The sequence below is a fragment of the Topomyia yanbarensis genome, unplaced genomic scaffold (genome assembly GCF_030247195.1).
Source record: "Topomyia yanbarensis strain Yona2022 unplaced genomic scaffold, ASM3024719v1 HiC_scaffold_101, whole genome shotgun sequence".
Taxonomy (NCBI): Eukaryota; Metazoa; Arthropoda; class Insecta; order Diptera; family Culicidae; genus Topomyia; species Topomyia yanbarensis.
In genome coordinates, this window is record NW_026683237.1 from 17,369 (window position 1) to 36,993 (window position 19,625).

Consider the following 19,625-nt stretch of genomic DNA (forward strand, 5'->3'; position numbering starts at 1 on the left):
ATGCAACAAACTGCATCATTGAAATCTGTGTTTCGGTCAAAAATATCATTTTACCATCTGTGATAACTTAAACAGGAAAAAGAATCTGCGATAAATTTCCGAAAAATCACAATATTTCCAAAAATCCATCAACTTTTCATCAAAATGCCAAAAATCTACCATCTGTGAAAAAGAATCTGTGATCAAAAATTGTGAAAAAAATTCTGACATTACCCTGCCAACAAATTAGATATACCTACATTCGCCTCAAACATTGAACCCAAGCGAACGAAGCAAAATTAGTCAACGCTGATGATGATGGGTAGAGCGAAAGAGACAACTAGTACCACGACACTATGCCAACCGTGTTTGCAAATGGAGCTCGAATGTACAAGCGATTTTGTGCAGGTATAATTGTGTTCGAGATTGTACATAAAAGTGTGCTGGAAACGAGCACAACACAAAAGAAAGCATAGCACTGGATTGCGTACCTCCACAAGCAGTGTAACTGCTCTCTGCTCTGCCTGCCGTTCAACAGGCAACTGAAAAAAAATCCGGCCGGATCCATTCGTTAAATAGTCGATGATGACGTCATTCATAGAAGCTAAGCGCGCCAGATACACAAATTTGTCGTACCGGGCTTAGGAAGCGCTATCTTCTGTGTGTAATTGGGCGATATTTTGACAAGGTTACATATTATTTAATTTTTCAATGCCATGTTTTAAAAAATCTTTGGGTTTATCTATTGGAATCTATTCTTAAAAGTATTTCGGGGCGATTTGCCCAAAAAAATTGAAAATTTATCGTGAAATGGCTGAATCATATGCGTTTAAAATTGGACCACGTTTCGTTACATACCATTTTTGTAGAACTTACAAAGTGCACCCCCATATCGAAAACAAAGACGTAGTCCTACATCAAAATTATCGCCTACGACGCACTTTGTTTTCTGAAAGGTGGAACCGCATTTTTATTTGTCGTGAGACAGAATACGAGCTTGGATGACATCGATTAATCGAGCTGTCGATAGTCAACTAGTCGCAGCAAAGGTTAGAACCGATCTGATAATCTATTAGACTTGGTGATGCCTCTCTATTGTGACAGACCGACTGTGACCACTAGATAGACATGACATCCAAAAATAGAACATTACTTGAGGACACAACTCAACCACTTGCCACGGAAGTAGGACAGTACATTTTTACTGCAAAGAAAAGCCGATTAGAATGCATCAACAAAATTATAACAGAATTCAATTTTCGTAGTGAACTGTGTTATAAATCTGGTTCGTTAGTAGTTAGAACAAAATAAAATTACAACAAATAAAAACGCGAGATATAGTTTTGCAATCTTTTTGTTATGATGTTCTGATTTGGAATCAGCCTAGCAATTTACAACAATCTCTTGCACCAAATAATTATACCTAATTATGGTTCAAAACTATCTAGAATTCGCCATCCGTCCTAGTATGCATACCGTAAATACCCAAATTCACTGTTGTCCATTAAACCATGGGAATTTCTATAAATTGATAATAAAAGAATATTCGAGAACTCTCAAATTAATGCAATTTATTAGTATAGTTAATAATGCCTTATTGATAGGCGACTAGAAATGCCGGATAGCCGCTGGATGTTTGATTTATAGTTAAAGCGTATCCTATTCTATACTGTCAAAATTGAAAATAATTGCGAGAATCCTATAATGTTTCATAAAATTACAATAACCAATAAAACATTTTCGGCCCCAACAGTTGCTTCCATAATGTACACTGATTGATTTTACATGTGTTCACATAACAATTAATCCATTGAAAATAACGATACGCCTATAAGATACATCAGGTTTCAAGAAAACTATATCATACATGTAATTGTCTGGCGAAACACCCTTTTCTATAAACAATATCAATGGTAGAATACTCGGTTAAGTACCGGTATATTACTGTATACCAAATAAGTTAAAATTCGTAAATTCCATTCAGGTTATTTTATTAAAAAAGTTAAATTGATTGCTACCGGTAGCAACAAGTCTTTTAATATATGAACGAAAAGAACAAAATTGCATTTTAAAGAAAAATGTTCAATAAATATTATTCATAAATAATCGAAATGTGTCTACCAAATTTACAGATGAATTTAGCAAACTTGAGTCCAACCAACCATCACATGGCTTTTGATCATGATATAGATCCTTTACTGTTGTTGCCTAACGCTTTCGCAATGTACACGTTTAACAATCTATAACAAAATCAAGTTTTTAAACAATTATACTCCAATAAACGTCAGCAATTACTTACCTTATCTTACTCGCATTGAGAAGAGCAAACTTCGGTTTGACTTTCTCTTCGCCCATGACAATGTAAAGCTCAACCATACAAAATACTGCCGCTTTTCTCACCATCGATTGGCCGTCATCAGCTAACTGTAATTAACATAAATTAACTGTTGTCTCTTATATGAAAATAAAGTCATGTTACCCTAGCTATGTTTGGCATAATGTTATCTAAATGATTATCTGTCAGATCTTTCCCTTGCTTATGTGCCAATTCTTTGAGAATTTTCAGTGCGCAAAGGTTTGCCGGAAAATCTCCTGTCGCGATTACTGGATTCAGTATATTTACAGATACATCGAGAGGTAATACATTTGCTATTTTCACAACAATTAGGTCGATTTCCCTAGAAACCTGCAAAAAAAATTGTTTATAATATGCCTGTGACTGTGCTGATTAGTCCTCCGGAAGTCGTGCAAATGAAACGAACATCCGCTGGTGCCCTAAGACGATTCGCTATATTCATCTACGCATGCGATCAAAACTCAACCGTAGCAGTCATTGCTGTACTGCCCATAATCGCAAGTCATGCTCATTAGAGTGCCCAGAAAAATTAAGAATTTTTGAAAACTCAATCGGCCCACCCCTGAGTCGATTCCTAGTCCCACCAGGAGTACTTGCTCCAAATTTGAAGCAAATCGGACAAGTCTAGCTACCGGACCAGCGTGCCTGTAGTTTGCATAAGATTTTTCGACAATTTACATGGAGAAAAAACACTAACTGGCATTTTCGCCGCTAGGGGGCGCTGTATGCGTCGTATTATTATTGAAAGTGAAAATAAGAAAGATAATTAAATTGCCTGCAACTTTGTCGAAGACTGCTAGTGAATCCGGCTTTGTTAAAAGAAGTTATTAAATTTTTAATGAAGTGATGTCTGAGTCAGTTTTGCATGGGGCCTAGCAGTGCATGGTTGTGTATCAGTACTCGATTCCCACCAACTATACATTTTTGTGAGATAATGGTTAGATTTAGCTGTATAGTATATTCACAAGAATCGTAGAACATAATAGGAGTTATGTTTTGGTTATACAATTTTAGTTCCACCTGTGACCGCATAGAGGGCGCCAACACTAACTTTTCATAGAAGTGAGATAGAATATCAAGATGTTCGGAAGAATTTTTTAAAAAATCTTGATCTACAACTTTGTGGAAGACACCTAATCTCTATCTCTTTCCGTTGAAAAGTTAGTGTTGGCGCCCTCTATGCGGTAAAATGTGGAACTAATATTTTCTAAACCTAACCATTATTACACAAAATGTTTGGCTCGTGCGTATCAAGTACTGATCCACATCCATGCACGGCTAGGCCCCATGCAAAACTGACTCAGACATCACTTCATTAAAAGTTTAATAACTTCTTTCAACAAAGCCGGATCCACTAGCAGTTTTCGAAAAAGTTGTAGGCAATTAAATTATCTTTCTTACTTTCACTTACAGTGATAAAACGATGCACACAGTGCCACCTAGCGGCGAAAATGCGAGTTAGTGGGTTTTCTCCATGTAAATTGTCGAAAAATCCCATACAAACTGCAGGCACGTTGGTCCGGTAGCTAGACTTGTCCGATTTGCTTCAAATTTGGAGCAAGTACTCCTGGTGGGACTAGGAATTGACTCAGGCATGGGTTGATAGGGGTCATTTTTTTCCTGTCACTCTAATGCTCATGTTCTATGGGATTGCCTTATCTACATGGAACTGGCTTCCGATTATAGGGAGTGTTATGTTGTAATAGTAGATAGACAATACAGTGCTACGGTGAAGACTTTTTTTTATCAGCCCCTAGGTGTATTTTAGTCCAGTGGTTTTTAACCTTTTTCATCCAATGCAACCCTTTCCGAAAATTGATCATCACCATGCACTCCCTTCTAAAAATTTTTTATCACCATTATCCTATCAGAAAATATAAAATGATTTTCAGCTTGTATTCTTTTATACAAAAAAAAACAAATAGATGAATATTATGCTTATTTTCAATGACATTTTTAAATCGTCTGATTTTTTCGAACTTTTGTGTACAGTAATCGCACGTATTTCAGGATTTTCAGAAAAAATATTTTCAAAAATGTTGACATTTGAATGTCTGATGATTCACAAAATTTCCGCAAATCTGGTGATACAAAAAAATGAATATTAATTTTTCTCCACCAAGGCACACAGTGGTCGGAAAACAAAAAAAACTTGGCAATTATTATCATTCCTTTAAAATTAGTGCAGTTTTAGAAGAAATTGCTCTATATCACCTAGCGTTTATTTAATTGCATCAAACTAGTTCGGAGTTCAGTCGCTAGGGTGGCTCTGTTATTAACTTATGTAATAATGCTAGATATGGTGTATGAAAATATGATCCTCGTAGTAATTTTTACTTAAAGCTTGCTTGTTTTTATCTAACAGATCCTGAAGAACAAATAACAGTGATATGAGAGCAGTGTAGATATAAAATTGTAAAGAACTAACATTGATTTAAATCGTTAAATCGTAAAGTATCATAAATAAATCATTTGTTTGAATAGTAAAATCATGCAGAGATAAACTAATTCGTTTTTTACTTTGCTTTCCTCCAACCAAAATTTCTTCTGCATAAGCATTTCGAAATTTCTTAGCAAATGCATATTTGGTTGCAGAAACTTGTTGCAACTCTTTTATGGTACTCAACTGGGAAGCGCGTTTATACTGTCAATTTATTAGAGGCCAAAAAATATTTTGACTATGATCGTGTACTTATTTTGATTTTCTCTTCACAGTATATTAAAATTAATTATTGGAGAAATGCGCTTCACAATTAAATACGATTAGATTAGGGATAAGCTTTCTATCTAGTTGCATAGCGTCGCCCTAGCGACTAAAACGAAAGATAAGGAAAGGACGTACAAATTGTGGGTTATTCCCTTTCGGACGCCAGGTACCCCCGGGGTTACGTTCATTTCTTGGAGAGTCAAAATAAGGCTTTAATGGCGCACTCTTACTCTGTATTTCCCAATCATTTTCAGCTATGCTGAGAATGTGTAACTTGGTGCAAATATGTAAGTAATCGTGTGATGCTCAAAATTGCTTACTTACCTCTTTACTGATTTTATAGCAATCTATGATTTTCAATAGGATCAATTCCAAAAAATTGCTCCAGCACGATTTCATGTTTGAACTACGTACAATTCGTCCTAGCGTGTGCAGTGATGCAATCAATACTGTGTTGTTCTGTGATTCCATCAAGTTCAGCAACATTTTCATAATGGCTCTGAAATAATTATATATTTTAGAAAGATCGTCCTGGTTTTCAAATTATGTGATGAAGCTTATGATAACTATTTTTAGAATATAAGGAAAAGATCATATGAGCCGAAAATAAAGAGTATAAAATATCAGAAAATGCTTCGTAAAACCAGTTTCAATTATATTAGAATCAAAAAATCGGATACAAACATCCAGCGTAAAAATCGGATTGAGATATTGGGTATAAATATTGCTCTAAATGTTCTCACTTAAAAAGGTCGACGAGGTTGAACCTTCAGTAGAAAAAGCAAGTAAAAATAGACAATTCGTTCGCAGGACAACATTTTTAACGTTACATTTAAGTTTAAAAGTCGGATAAAAAGTACTTTGTGAGAACCGGATATATTTACATCGAAGAACTCCTGTTCGATTTTGGCGCTTGACGTTTATTTTTCATTCTAATATATTTGAAGGGGTTGTAGGAAGCATGTTCTGTTCGATTATTTTCGGTCGCTCATATGTGGTGTGCATGCAAACATCATTACTTGAAGTTTTTAATTGGTAGTTCGCAGTCTCCGTGTTTGATACAAAGCTGTAGATTTCCCAAAACCTGAACTACCAACTCTGAATTTGTATCGTGGGATAGCACAATTGCTGCTTTTATGACATCGTTTTCCTTAGTACCACCTAAAACATGCAAAATGTTATAATAGACCTGAAAATTTTTTGTGAAAATCATCTCTTACATTCCAATACAAGTTCACCAGTAGTTGTTACAGTACAACCGTGACAGCGTTGCTGTAGTGACTGAGATTTGAAGCCAGTGTCGTTTCCATCAATCCTTACAGTATTCTCAGGAGTGTTAGATTCGGTGGTTGTGGCAGATTGAGTTTTTGATCCGTTGCATGAATCATCTTTTTCCATTCTGTTGGAAGAAATCATGTTTACATGTCTTGCAATGTGGACAGGAAAGGAAGGAAAGGCACTACACTTACCCAACATGCCCATTCAGACCATTCGATGGTAACGAATAAACATCCATATTTTGCATTTGTAACTCTCCCATTTGGCTTATTCCGGAGTCTTTACTATTCGCGTCTCTGTCCAATTTTGCTTCAAAGCTGTAGTTTTGGATTTCAGCTGTTGTTTTCCGTAAGTTTTTGTAAATTTCTTCGGTATTCATTGTATCTACAACGTCTAACGATGTCTGTCGTGATCTCGGAACTGAAAAGTTTTAGCAAAACGGATTTGTTTATTTCGCTTATAGAGTTAACCAATATCTTTTTGAATCTACGGCTCTGATACCGAATAAAATGAACAAAAGTAACTTTTGAGTTGCTTGGATATTAGTATTGGTTCGAAGACATTTCTTCTTGGTTCCAACATTTGATTTGTTTTGTTCAAGGGAGCCACACTCTTCTGGGAATTTAACCACGGGGGCGGTCATAGCGTAGTTGCCTTGTACGCAGCTCACCCGAGTTCGATTCCCAACCCCGCACATAGGGTTTAGAGATTTTTCTAAAAGAGGTGAATGGCCATAAGGTTAAAACCGCTATAATCAAAATTTAAAAAAATGATCAAGGATTTTGGTATGGGATTTTGTATTATATTGTTTATTTGGGGCTTTAACCTTAAAGGTCACTCGCCATACGGGATTTGTTCTGGATGTTAAAAACGGATTTTTTATAGTCTTTTATTAAAAAAAAACGGGAGCACGGCGTTTGGCGTAAGTTCATTTGGCATAAGTTCGTTTGGCATAATGTTCATTTTGCATATCAGCAAGTGACACATGCTTTCGGTTGGCATAATGTTTGACATCATTATTAATACGTGTGTATATTATCATTCGGCATCGAATTTGTGTGCAATAATTATAGGATTCTATAACATTCATACAAATGTCATTGCGTTGCGTTGCGAAGCACGACGCTATTCGTAGATTCCATACTAACGATTATCATGTTTGTTTTTGTTGGGGCTTTAACGTCCTGGTCATTCGCCCAGGATTACCATGTTGCCTATAGGTAGTTCGACTCATCTTGGTTGTAAGATAAATGGTCTGCGATGAATTTTATCTCTTTTTGGGTACAGTAAACCAAAAGAATGAGAATCATTATTGCCGGCCATGACCCTCTTCACTGATACCTAAGATAGGGTACGAAATGTTGATGTAATACCTACTTAGGGAAGGCCACCGACTCTGCGACGCTTCCATAGGTATTACGGAGTTAGATTGAAGGACAGGTATTCGCCACAATCAGGCAATGCAACCACGAAATGAATGTTTTATACGTTGGAAGGTTAGTCACCGATTTTACGAATACGCTAGATGCGGGATACAGGATGCAACAGTTCTTCATAATCCAAGTTCATTAATTTGTTTCGGGTAGCCTTTGAAAAAAAATGGATGTCCAACGGCCATAGATAACTGAAAACAATACACTTAAACCAGTATTTTGTTTGGAAACCCGGTAAGTTCTATAGTAGTTTTTTGCCAGCGAGATGAGAAAAGGTAGTCGAATAAAACAGTAAATACTTTTTTTAGAATTTTTAGAATTTCTGTTCAGAACAGACATTGTTGATATTGATTTTTTCAATAGTATTAGTGTAACATGTAAAAACGTTGAGAACGAATCTTCGGCTGCTGGAATCTGATCCAGAGTGATAACAAGAATATTTTAATAGACGTTCCGAACAACTCTCAAGCTGCCCTTGACTGCGACTCTTGATAGAAAACGAAAGCAGTATTGGGGTCACCGCCTCTTTTTCTTGTTAGAAAAATCCTAATTATGTGCGGGGATGACATTCCTTCTAGCTAGGCCCGCTCCCAGAATAGTTGTTAGCAATTCTAATATTGCGCAAATGAAACTCATTTGCACCTATTTTTAGTTTAGATATGTTCTACTTACTAGAAATGCTCTGTAAACTATACGGTCCCTGTTGTGGACTTAATAACGGCTTAGGACTTGAAGACGATAATGGTGATGAAGGACTATCTGTTCCTATAAATCAAGTGAAAATTAAATGTTTCTCTTTTATAACATAACTTTTTCCCACTCAACAAACAATACAACCTACCTGAGGTACTTCGTCGCATGTGCTGTTGGATGATAGCTTTAGCTGTATCCTGATACTGCTTTGATAGATTAGCTAAAGTCATGGTCATCTAGAGAAATACAATAAAAAATAAGGATCATAGGGCTTGTCCCAATTTATTTCATCGATTACCTGAGACGGATTGCAGTTGTATAAAGCAACTATACAAGAGCGTGCTTGAGATTTCAACTCGAGACTTTTTTGATCAAGTGCCGTATGGATGATTTTGAGTATCGCTCGATCAACTAACTGTTGGATTTGGCTATGCGTAACAAATTGTGCTGCGGTACAGTACGTCGTTGCTAAGGTAGTTAAAAATTTTAACGTAGCTTGGCGCGTTTTTATATTCGGTGTCTGAGCAGCGTCAACTAGGATCCTGCGAAATACAAATTTATTCAGTATGTAAGTAAGTTGAATATGTAATTTATTATTTTTGTTTTGCCATCGACCAAGAGTGAGTCAATTGGTAACTATTGTAACGACATTTAATTAGCAAGGGACTGGAAGCTGTGAAATATTTTTCAATATAAAGAGCCACACTACTCAAGGAAGAGCAAGGCGTTGAAGGGAGAAAGATTAGAAAAGCGTGGAATAAGGTCATATGAGCAAGCTTGGAGTTTCCCGACAATTTAACCTTCTAGCGCAGGAGTCAGGATCTTTTGGCACTTTTAAATGCGAATCACCTGAATCTGCGGCATGTCGGGACCAGCATAAAGCGACTTGGTACGTTATGCTGTCGGAACCGTATTTGCTCAGGGGCGATTCCCCGGATATTGCAGGACCGGAGATCCAGCAAAAGGAGGTAAGAATGTCATCGTGTAGTTTGAGTGCATGTACGAATGGGTGTCGCGATTGGTCAGCTTCCAGCGCGAGGAGTATGGAGAGCGAGTTCGAGAAAATGACTATGTTGTATCGGCGGGTTTCCCAGATAGAGGCGAACGAAAGCGGCGGCTTTCGCTGAAAAGATCGATGATTCGAGAGAAAGCGAGGGAGAGGCCTGTCACGTTGCTGCTAACCCCGATTCCGACTTCGTTTTTTTAGAGCCGTCGGTGTGTATGCGGACGTGATTCGGGAAGCGGCGTTTACACAGGTATGGGTGTATGCTGTTAGTACGACTTGTGGAATTCCTCCTGCTTAGATTATCTGAAATAGACATGTGTCGCTGTGTTGTATCCGGACATTCCAGAAGCGGGGAAACACACACACACACACGAGGAAGACGTGAGAATGGTGGTTGGGGGAATATCGCGAATTTCTTTGGCGGTCTACATTATAGCCGAGCTGTCGGCTCCGGTTGTCACGCTTAACGCCCGTCGAAAGGTTACTAAGCCGATTGGTCATCTGAACCGGAGCACGACGCCGGCGCTTTCGGACGGATACTGCCATGTATAAGCGTTTAGCTGCTTGCTAGTCCGAGGTTATGGTTGCATTTGGGCTGGCAGGCGCTTATTGTGTGGACCAGCCTTTTTCGGTTGGCACATTTTTGTTTTGTTTTCGAAAATGGTGGTTTTGCAGTCCATTGTAATCCCGACGAACTTGGTTTCTTTGCTATGAGTGGTTGGTGTGTTGTCTATCCGTATCGGTCTGTCCGTTGTTCGATGATGAGAAGTGCAGAAGTGAAAATAGAGCTCTTTTTATTGGCGATCCGAAAGCCCACCGAGGTTGTTCACTTGGGCACGACGTTGATTGCTGCTTGTAGTTTGACGTCAGCAGAAGTTGAGCAAAGCGAAATTGGTGTTGGATTCTGTGCGCAGAAAGTTAGCTCAAAGGCAACAACCGATTTTGGAAGAAACAGTGCAACTGTTAAGACTTGGTAAGGGCCAATTTGGTGTCGAAGGGAATGTCGAATTGTTGTTTGATGTATTCTTGACGGCCACGTTTAGAATTTCGGTTAAAAATCGGCAGACACGCTTAATTGAGTATTAGAATATAATGTACGCATACAATGAAGGAAATTATTTCATTGTTATTTCAGATAGTAGGATATTGCAAAATACGCGGAAAAATCTTTCTCTCCTTAACACGGAAAACATTGCTCTGGCTCTAAATCAAATGCTTGAGGAAAAAAAGTCATTCAATAACGATAGATAAGACTCGTAAGAAGGTAGACAAGAGGAAAGGAATCAGAATAGTGATAAACAATCTGATAAGGGACACCCAACATAACATATATATGAAAATCAAATAGATACACTTATTATGCACATATTTTTCGATTATAGAGGTTTTAATCTTAAGGCCATTCGCCTCTTCTGGTTAAAAAATCTCTTATGAAAAATATCTAACCCTATGTGCGGAGTCGGAACTCGAACCCAGGTGCGGTATACGCACATGGATTGCCCCAAACTTACACGTTATTTTCCTTCCCTACTAAAAAATCAAAAATCCGTAATAGCTATGGAGATTGCGTGGGTTTCCCGAATCTTCTTAAGTAGGTATTCAACTAACATTTCCTTCCCTCTAACGATCGTAAGTCCATGGCCAGTTGTGCAGTGAATCATACTATTCCATAAAAAGATTTCATTTTATTAGCCACCCCTGTCCGGTCGTTTTTGCTATGCTATGCTATACTAGGTTCAAACCCAAAGTTTGTGGAAAATTTTAGCTATCTTTCAAATTCGAGCCACTTACATTCAACATCAATTTTTTTTTATTTTGAGTTTTTTTTATTCAAAATGGATTCTTATATGCTTGCTGACTAGGAAAAAAGTGGTTTCTAATTTGAAAAGCAAAATAAATTTGGAGATAAAATTGCTTGAGTTATCTACTTCCAAAGCGTTCTAGGAAAATAATAGGAATATCCTGTATGTCATAAATAGGTGAAATCCATGCATGTTTTCGTGAGCTAGTCAGCTCCCAGCGTTGGCATGATCAACTCAGATATTCGTTCCAATATTGTCAGCATACAATAAGCAATGAGGCCAACAAAATAGGGTCATAGCTCTGTCAAATAAATTTTGAAACCAAAAAAATTAGCAAATGTATTTAATGCCTAAAAAGACATAATCAACTCATCCTAATGATGATCTTGGAAACTAATCATAATTCGGTACTATTTTGTTATAGCGTGTTATGGTTAACGCAAAAAAATAAATTAGGGAAGCAAATAATACAATAAAATATTACCTGAACACGCACTGCATTTGAAGATCCGCTGGAAAATACTCGTATATCAACTGAAGAGTTTTCCATATTTTTCCATGCATGGATCCCAACAAGTCTCCACCTAACTTCTGGAACAAACGTGTCAGCAAAATAAACAACCAGTCATGTAGATCATTTGAGTGTGATAGGATTAGCTCATTGACTGTGTCCAGAAACAGAGCGTAAACTTTTATGTGGGGATCCATGAACATCTTACGGAAGAGGTCCAGAACATTCTATAATTATATATTGTTATAAACACTTACGATATTGCATAAGAAAGATAAATTTACCTGTAATTGATGTGGGCTCAACATTTTTCCATCACTGAGGTATTGAGTTAAATTAATGAGACCATCCTTGCGCTCAGACCAGTGCGCTGACGCACACAACTGAATGATAGTTTCAATATCATCAACCATTTGTCGTGAACTGTCAAGACGTGTTCGTGATCCATTCCATGAAAAAGACTATAAATCAGAGTAATATATACAATGTTTCAAAATTTAGATTATTTTGCTGGATGTTATAACATATACATACATCGTTCCCTCTTCTATATGAATCAAAACTTCTTTCAGAACAAACTGACGAAGCTTCACTTTCGTCAGATTCGTCACGCGAAAGTTTTCTATGAAGACCTAAACGACCGAATTCTGCTGAAATATCATGGTCATCCGGAGACAGTGCATCTGCGAGAGCAGTTTCTGCTTCCCTGCTCTGCTGTAATATTTTTTGTGCAAGTACGGGCCTCCCTGGATTTAAAGGGGGCCTATCCAATCGTCTGGGACTGCTAGTGCCATATACATTGCGGCGTAATGATCCGAATTGTGTCCCTCTATAAAAATATACAACAAAAAAGGGTTATTTAGTTTTTTTCACAATGTTGAAACTATGGAAACCTTATGCAAAAGTTTGTAATTGAAAAACAATCAAACTGATCGACAGCAATAACTACATAAGATCGGCCATCACGACAAATCCTGTAAACTTGAGTTTAACTTTCGCCAAACTAGCTACCCTAATTAACAGGGATAAAAAACAGGGAAACTGGAAACATGTCATTCTATTGTGAAAAACTATCAGTGCTCTCAAAGAGAGGTTCGTTCACTGAGAAAAAATCTATAGTATATATGACCAGACTTTTATGGTTGTTTTGACTATTTGCCAAAAAAGTAGGAATGACCATGAGATCGGTAAGACTAAACTTCTGTATCGTAAACAATACTAGAAAAATCGATTACCGCTCAACTATAATGTTGGTATTTATTACAATTTGATCATGGTCACTCCAACAATATTTGTCATCTTAAAACTGATAATGGAATAGTCTGAATCACTATTAAAATAAAGTTAAAATGAAAATATGAGCATCATAAATATAACCAGTGTCATTGTTATAAATACTTTTTGTGTCATTGTTCTCTGCACAATGTATTAATAAGTCCCGAAGACTTAATGTATAGTTGTTATGAAAACACAAAGGTTAAATTAACTAAATACATCGTTTATGTGGACGAGACCCTGTCGAAAGCACCATTTGCATATAGTGCTTTTCAGCTGACTATACTTTGTATTATTATCAACTATAAAACTGGTCAATTTTTGCGTTCCCAAATGTATTCCTACATGTCGCGGCCATTACAGTGAAAAACCGTATACATAACATACGGGCGTGCTTCGAAGACTTCAATTTTTTTTACGATTACTATAATTGTGCGGTAAGGCCTTATAAACCATCGCATAATCGAGTCCCAGCCGGAAAGGATTCTTAGTGACCAAATAGGAGTTAGCACTAGCCTTAAGGGTCTCTACACTAAGAATCGGCTTAAAAGTATGACGAAACAGAAAGTCGCAACGGAATGCAGTACCAGGAGTTTGCTTTACTCATTAGTATTGCACCAGGTGAGTAAATACTGAAATTTCATATGATAATGAACTGTAACGTTCTCAAACCATAAATTTTTCGATCTATTTTTTTTAGCGTGGCTGCAGAAAAATGAGACTAAAAGAGCTTTTTTAAGATAATTATCGAGGATTATTAGATCAGATCGTCGTAAGTTTATCGAAGCTGTCCAATGCTACAATGAACTGTCCTACCGATCTATTGTGGAAGAGGGTGAAAGCAAGTATTAATATGTACCGTTCTTGCTTCGGCTGGTCAACAAAAATCGCGCATGCTGGCTACTCTTTTCAAAGATGAGCGCTGTCCATATCTTCCTGCATATTCTATTTTGGAGAAAATGTATTTGGACCGTATCATTCGTCGATCAGCGCAGCAGGATTTTGCAGTCTTGCTTCAGGCTCATCATCCTCGGTCGAGCGGTATTTGGCCACAATCTATTGTCTGCTGGTAAATTGCCGCTGTGATTATTATGTAAATTATTATTTTAATAAAAAAATATACGGAACGCTTTAATTCACTCTTACCATCCATTTAGTTATATTAACAGGCGTCATTTTCAGAATAACAATATCCTTTCTCAAAATAACTAGTCAACAAATGTCAAAGTCCCAATGTTTTAGTTATTACAAACAGGCCTAGGTCAGGATTACTATGCTTATTGTTATACCAAGCAGCCCACTTATAATGGTCATTTTAACAACATAGTGTTCAATTTCACTATTATGATAAAACGTTAGGTCAACATAACTACGCATATTGTTACACTGAACATTCCACTCACAATAGTCATGCTTTCAATAGATTGTTCAATATTACTATTATGGTACAAAGCTCAAGTATAGTGAAAGTGAGCATGGATATAGTTAAGGTGAGCTAATGCTATAGTCGGTTAAAAACCACTATACTCGCAAAGTCTAATTAACCTCCTCATATGGTAAGTGTTACTATATAATTTTTCTTAGTGTTGGCGCAATAATTTAACAGCTTCGTTGGGTCAAAATGGCGTCTTCGCATGTGCATTCCGCCATGAAGATCCGTCCGAAAATCTTTAAAATCGTGACCGACCATCTTAGATTCCGATGAACCTATAATTGTTCCTGTTGGAGCAATATTCCAAATTATTCGTCAACTATCATTTTAGAAGATTTTAGGTAACCGCATTGTTTTCGAGAGTTGTCCTACTGGAGCCGTAGAGCTAGGTTCTCGGAAGGGCTCCCAGTCAGAATCATACAATACAATTGCAGACGATAGGGGCAATATCGCCCACTGAAACACTGCCTAAGGCCAATTGCAGCGGGTCGTGATTCTGAATGTGATATTCATTGTACGGTTCAGATAAGTGCGGGTGTAGGATCGCGTGCATTTGAACGTTAATGTGTTCGATCGCGTGTGTGTATGTATGTCGCGTGTACTAACGTGTATGTAACTTGCGAGTATAAATTCGCATATTTGCATGTGTTTCTGGATGATTGCGCGCGGACCGTAAATCTATTATTTAATTTTTGGTGTACAGCTCAGATGATAGAAAAAAGTGAGATCTTCCATAGAGTTCCCGGTCATGTCGCCATGGAAGGTGTTGTCTAGTAGATATGAGCTTTATTTTTTGGTCCAACTGAACGTATGGACTAAGTTGCTAAAGCGGAGGGTAATGATTTTTTTATTATTCCGATTATAGATGTTTTAACCTTAAGGTCATTCGTCTCTTCGGGTTAGAAAGCTCTGTTAGGAAAAATTTCTAATCCTATGTGCGGGGTCGGGACTCGAACCCAGGTGCACTGCATACAAGGCAATCGATTTACCAACTACGCTACGCCCACCCCCTTGGTTCTGATATTTAGCTTTCGGTGTACAATTAACATTCTGGCAGGGAATTAGTTACCCCATATCACTAGAGCTCCCGTTCATGTCGCCATGGAACGTGTTGTCTAGTGAATATGAGTGTCATTTTTGTTGATTGGTCCAACTGAAGGCATGAGTCCAGGCTGCTAGGACCGGGGTTAGACTTCTGCACGTGACCGTTTCATAATCGCGCGAGTGGTGAGTTAATGCACGTTTTGTAAGTTTATGGTGAATTGCATGGTCGCGGTTGTGACCAGGTTTCTGTTATTTATTGCATTTGTGCCTTTCTCCTATAGAAAGGTTATGTAATCACTCTGAGCATCGTCAACTTAATCCCGGCCCGGAAAGCCGTGTGTCATATACCATTCGACTCAGTTCGACGAAGTCGGCAAATGTCTGTGTGTGTGTGTATGTATGTGACCAAAAAATGCACATCAGTTACTCGGAGATGGCCGAACCGATTTTCTCAAGTTTAGTCTTAAATGAAAGATACAACGCTCCCATAGGCTGCTATTGAATTTCATTTAGTTCCGACTTCCGGTTCCGGAGTTATGAGTTAAAGAGTGTAGTCACACAGCAAATTCACATTTTTACCTTACTCCTATAGAAAGGTTATACAATCACTCTGAACATCGTCAACTTAATCCCGTTTTGTTGACTAATATAGGTTTTCTGTATGTTGACATGGGCGTAGCAAGGGGTATGCGGTGAGGAATTTGCCCCTCCCCACACACACATCACAACCCCTCCCCCCATTAAAATTTCCTAGTGCCTCTAGAATAAACTTGAATTTTGAAATGAACACATTACGCAATAGGCAATAACCGCATTTAATAAAAACCAGTGAAAAATCTAGTTTGAAAAGATTTTGAGTTTGAAACTATTTCATAATTGAAACTAATTTAAAATTTCTTAACAAGATGAATATTTTTAGCGGGGTCTGGACCCCTCGAACTCTTCTCCTGGATCCGCCACTGTTTTCAAGTGTTTCAGCGTCGACACATAGCATCCTAAGTTCGTGGCTGTCGATCCGTTGTATGTATGTGCAAATCGTACTGAATATGTAATGTATATTTCCACCATTATATTGAACAAAACCAGCCATGGAATCGTAGTTTGGACAAATGAGAAAGGCACAATTGCACCACCAGGTGGATTAAAACAGGCTTTTATCCTAAATTTCACCATATTCAAAATCTCAACATAATATTCCCCACGCATCAGACAAGGTGTTTTTCCTTCCGCTCTGGAAAGTTTTTGAGTGTTCGATAGATAGATTGACATCATCCTTTGCACACATTTTTCCAATAAACTGTGCTCCAAGGAGGAAGCCCATTTGGCATAACGTCGTTTCGCTATAGGCATACCAAGTGGCTTTATGCCAAACAACTTGATGCTGTTTGGTATAAAGCCACTTGGCATGCCCATAGCGAAACTCAAGTGGACATTTCGCAAAAAGTTATTTACTTATTTATTTTGATTCTTGAAGATAGATTGCCATTTGGTATAATGACTATTTCGCATAATACCCATTTGACATAACGCCATTTGGCATAGTGGCGATTTAGCATAAAGCCATTTGGCATGAAGCCATTTGACATAATGGCCATTTGGCATAATAGACATTAAAGCTAATTCTTCAGGTCTATTTGTTTTACCAGACCTGTAGGTCAATAACCGAAATAATAGGATACCAAATCGCTAATTTTCTGGGATGCAGAATACCATTACATGATATGCAATATACGTATCATCCGATTTTTTTGGAAATACAATAAAACTAAAGCCATTGCGCACTGAGTTGTTTTGGAAGACCTGCTATGTAGCCAACTACTCCTTTTAGCTTTCCCATTTCTTTTAGACATGAACATTTGTTTTAATATTATTTGTTATATAATAAATGCAGCTAAAAATTTCTAAGAGTTTACATTATTCTGTCTCTGATTTTGCCTTCTTTTATACATATGTAGTAAATTGCTTTTAACGCAGTTTTTCACCATAAATGCATTGAAAACCCACAAATATAAACAAATACAAACATAAACACTCACCTCGTAGGACTCGTTTCACGAGAGTTCGCCAGCGAGCGAGGAATGCCCGAAGTTTTTTTTGGAACAGTGCCAGTCTGTTTATAAAGCGATGGAATGCCAAAATTATCACGTAGCTTACTTGAAGGAGAAGTACTTCTCGATGTTGCTAAAATTACATGTCATATAATGGTTTATTACAGCTGGCAATTGATTGTTATACTTACGTTGAGATTGCGACACGCCTGATCTAGATCGTATTTTTCGCTCAGGAGTTGAAGGTTGATGTGGAGTGGCAGTTTGCGTTGGTACCTTTTTTGTTCGGGCTGAATAAAAAAACTGATTATTAACAGCGCAGTAAGGTTAAACCAAATATTATTTCAGTATTCATCCTACTTGTTTGATTTGGGAACATTTTTTTTAAATTTTGATTATAGAGGTTTTAACCTTAGGGTCATTCGCCTCTTCGTAAGGTTAAAGAAATCTGTTTAGAACAATCTCTAACCCTATGTGCGGGGTTGGAAATAGAACCCAGGTGAGCTGCGTACAAGGCAATCGATTTAACAACTAAGCTATCTCCCTCTACCCCCTGGGAAACATTAATAAACAACCCAAAATTGTTGCTTGATATTAGCGTTATTAACATAATATTGTAGAAATGTAATTTTCACAAAAATCGAATTAAGCGATCGAACTTGAAAATGTGCTCAATCTGGATGCTACGAACTCCATCGTTATGTTTGTTGAATGATGGCCTAAGAAACTGTTATGCGAAAGCAAAAAATAAAGCGCAAACAATTATTAGTTACGAACAATTCGACTGGGTAATTTGACAATTTTCTCCGCCAAGTGGTACGATTGAACGATTATTCAGCTATTGTATGAGTTTTAGCAAATACACGTTTATTTCCTCACACAATATGCACAAAGAGCGAAATACGCCGAAGAAAGCATAAGCGGCACGAAAACTACTGAGTGCAGAATTCGCGCACTAAGAGAAAAAATGAAAGATCTGCACTCCGAGAAATGCACGATTTCGCATAAAGCTTTACCGTCAAGAGCTATTGGTAAACAGGCAGAAATGCGAAGGAAACTAAAATTCAGATTCAATTTAGTTGGGAGTACCATTTTGACATATTTTTAACTGCCTTTGCTGTTTCCTTACGTGTGATGCCAGGGCGCACAAACATGAGTATCTTTCTGCTCCTTTGTGTGGAGCTACACAGTGGTACGTACATATGCAAGACACAATGTTCGGTTCGAAATTTCGTTGTTCTCTAACAGGAGTATTTCACTATTTTCGCTTCACTTTGTTTGTTTCAAATATAGAGGTTTCGCTTATTTTTTCGAGTCCCAAAAATATCTAACTTTATGCTATGTGCGGTAGTTAACAAACGAAAGTAGGTTACAAATACAGACAACCGAATTACTAACTATGCAATATCTGCCCACGCATCACCTGTATTTAAAATAAAACGAATTTATTGATTCCAATTTATACATCGACTCTAAACCATGTAATTAACTAGGTGGTGCGGCATATTTTCCAACAAGATCAAAATAGGCTAATATACTTATGTTCAAAAAAATTAGAAAACTTGATTGAGCCAATTTTGTAAATTGTAGCGCCAATTTATCGCGTAAAAAACATATAAAACGTATAACCTACAAAACCATTCAGTTATCCTGAATCATTGCCCAATATAACTAACCTTGTTGAGCATACTGCCCTTCTGCAGATTTGTTGACACCAGAGCAGCACGAATTTGAAGTATATAAGATCATATGGAAGAAATACAAACAATAAAGATATATTAGAAACATGTTCTTAAGGGGGCGTCTGGTGTAGAGGGCAATAATAATTTGGGAGCGGTCGGTTGCTTCCCGGGTTTGCGCGTTGCGTTCAATGTTTATACGGGATTTTATATGGGGAAATTCATTATTTTGTATTTACGTTAATAAAGATCGCTATCTCACTCAGTATGAAAAACCAGCTTTATAAAACTATAGTTCAAACCTTGGTTAACTACTTTGTCGAAGACGGTAAACAGCTACGAATTTAAAAAAAATAGTTATAGCGATTTTAAAACTCATGGT

At 37.4% G+C, this 19,625-nt stretch overlaps 1 protein-coding gene across 8 annotated transcripts in view; it reads right to left on the minus strand.

Annotated features, from left to right (window-relative positions):
- Positions 1–1,530: 1,530 nt before the first annotated feature.
- The window catches only part of LOC131694589 (CLIP-associating protein), a 29,427-nt gene continuing 11,332 nt past the window's right edge, over positions 1,531–19,625 (minus strand). For all 8 annotated transcript variants that reach the window (XM_058983064.1, XM_058983065.1, XM_058983063.1 and 5 more), the window contains 16 exons: positions 19,241–19,261; positions 17,756–17,854; positions 17,553–17,697; positions 12,300–12,594; positions 12,050–12,226; positions 11,739–11,992; positions 8,745–8,988; positions 8,595–8,682; positions 8,426–8,518; positions 6,512–6,740; positions 6,263–6,441; positions 6,062–6,203; positions 5,367–5,541; positions 2,459–2,665; positions 2,279–2,403; positions 1,531–2,219 (listed from right to left, as the gene is read on the minus strand). In XM_058983064.1, the coding sequence (XP_058839047.1) occupies positions 2,159–2,219; positions 2,279–2,403; positions 2,459–2,665; positions 5,367–5,541; positions 6,062–6,203; positions 6,263–6,441; positions 6,512–6,740; positions 8,426–8,518; positions 8,595–8,682; positions 8,745–8,988; positions 11,739–11,992; positions 12,050–12,226; positions 12,300–12,594; positions 17,553–17,697; positions 17,756–17,854; positions 19,241–19,261 (2,534 nt within the window). In that variant the 3' untranslated portion in view covers positions 1,531–2,158. The remainder of the gene's footprint in view (positions 2,220–2,278; positions 2,404–2,458; positions 2,666–5,366; positions 5,542–6,061; positions 6,204–6,262; positions 6,442–6,511; positions 6,741–8,425; positions 8,519–8,594; positions 8,683–8,744; positions 8,989–11,738; positions 11,993–12,049; positions 12,227–12,299; positions 12,595–17,552; positions 17,698–17,755; positions 17,855–19,240; positions 19,262–19,625) is intronic.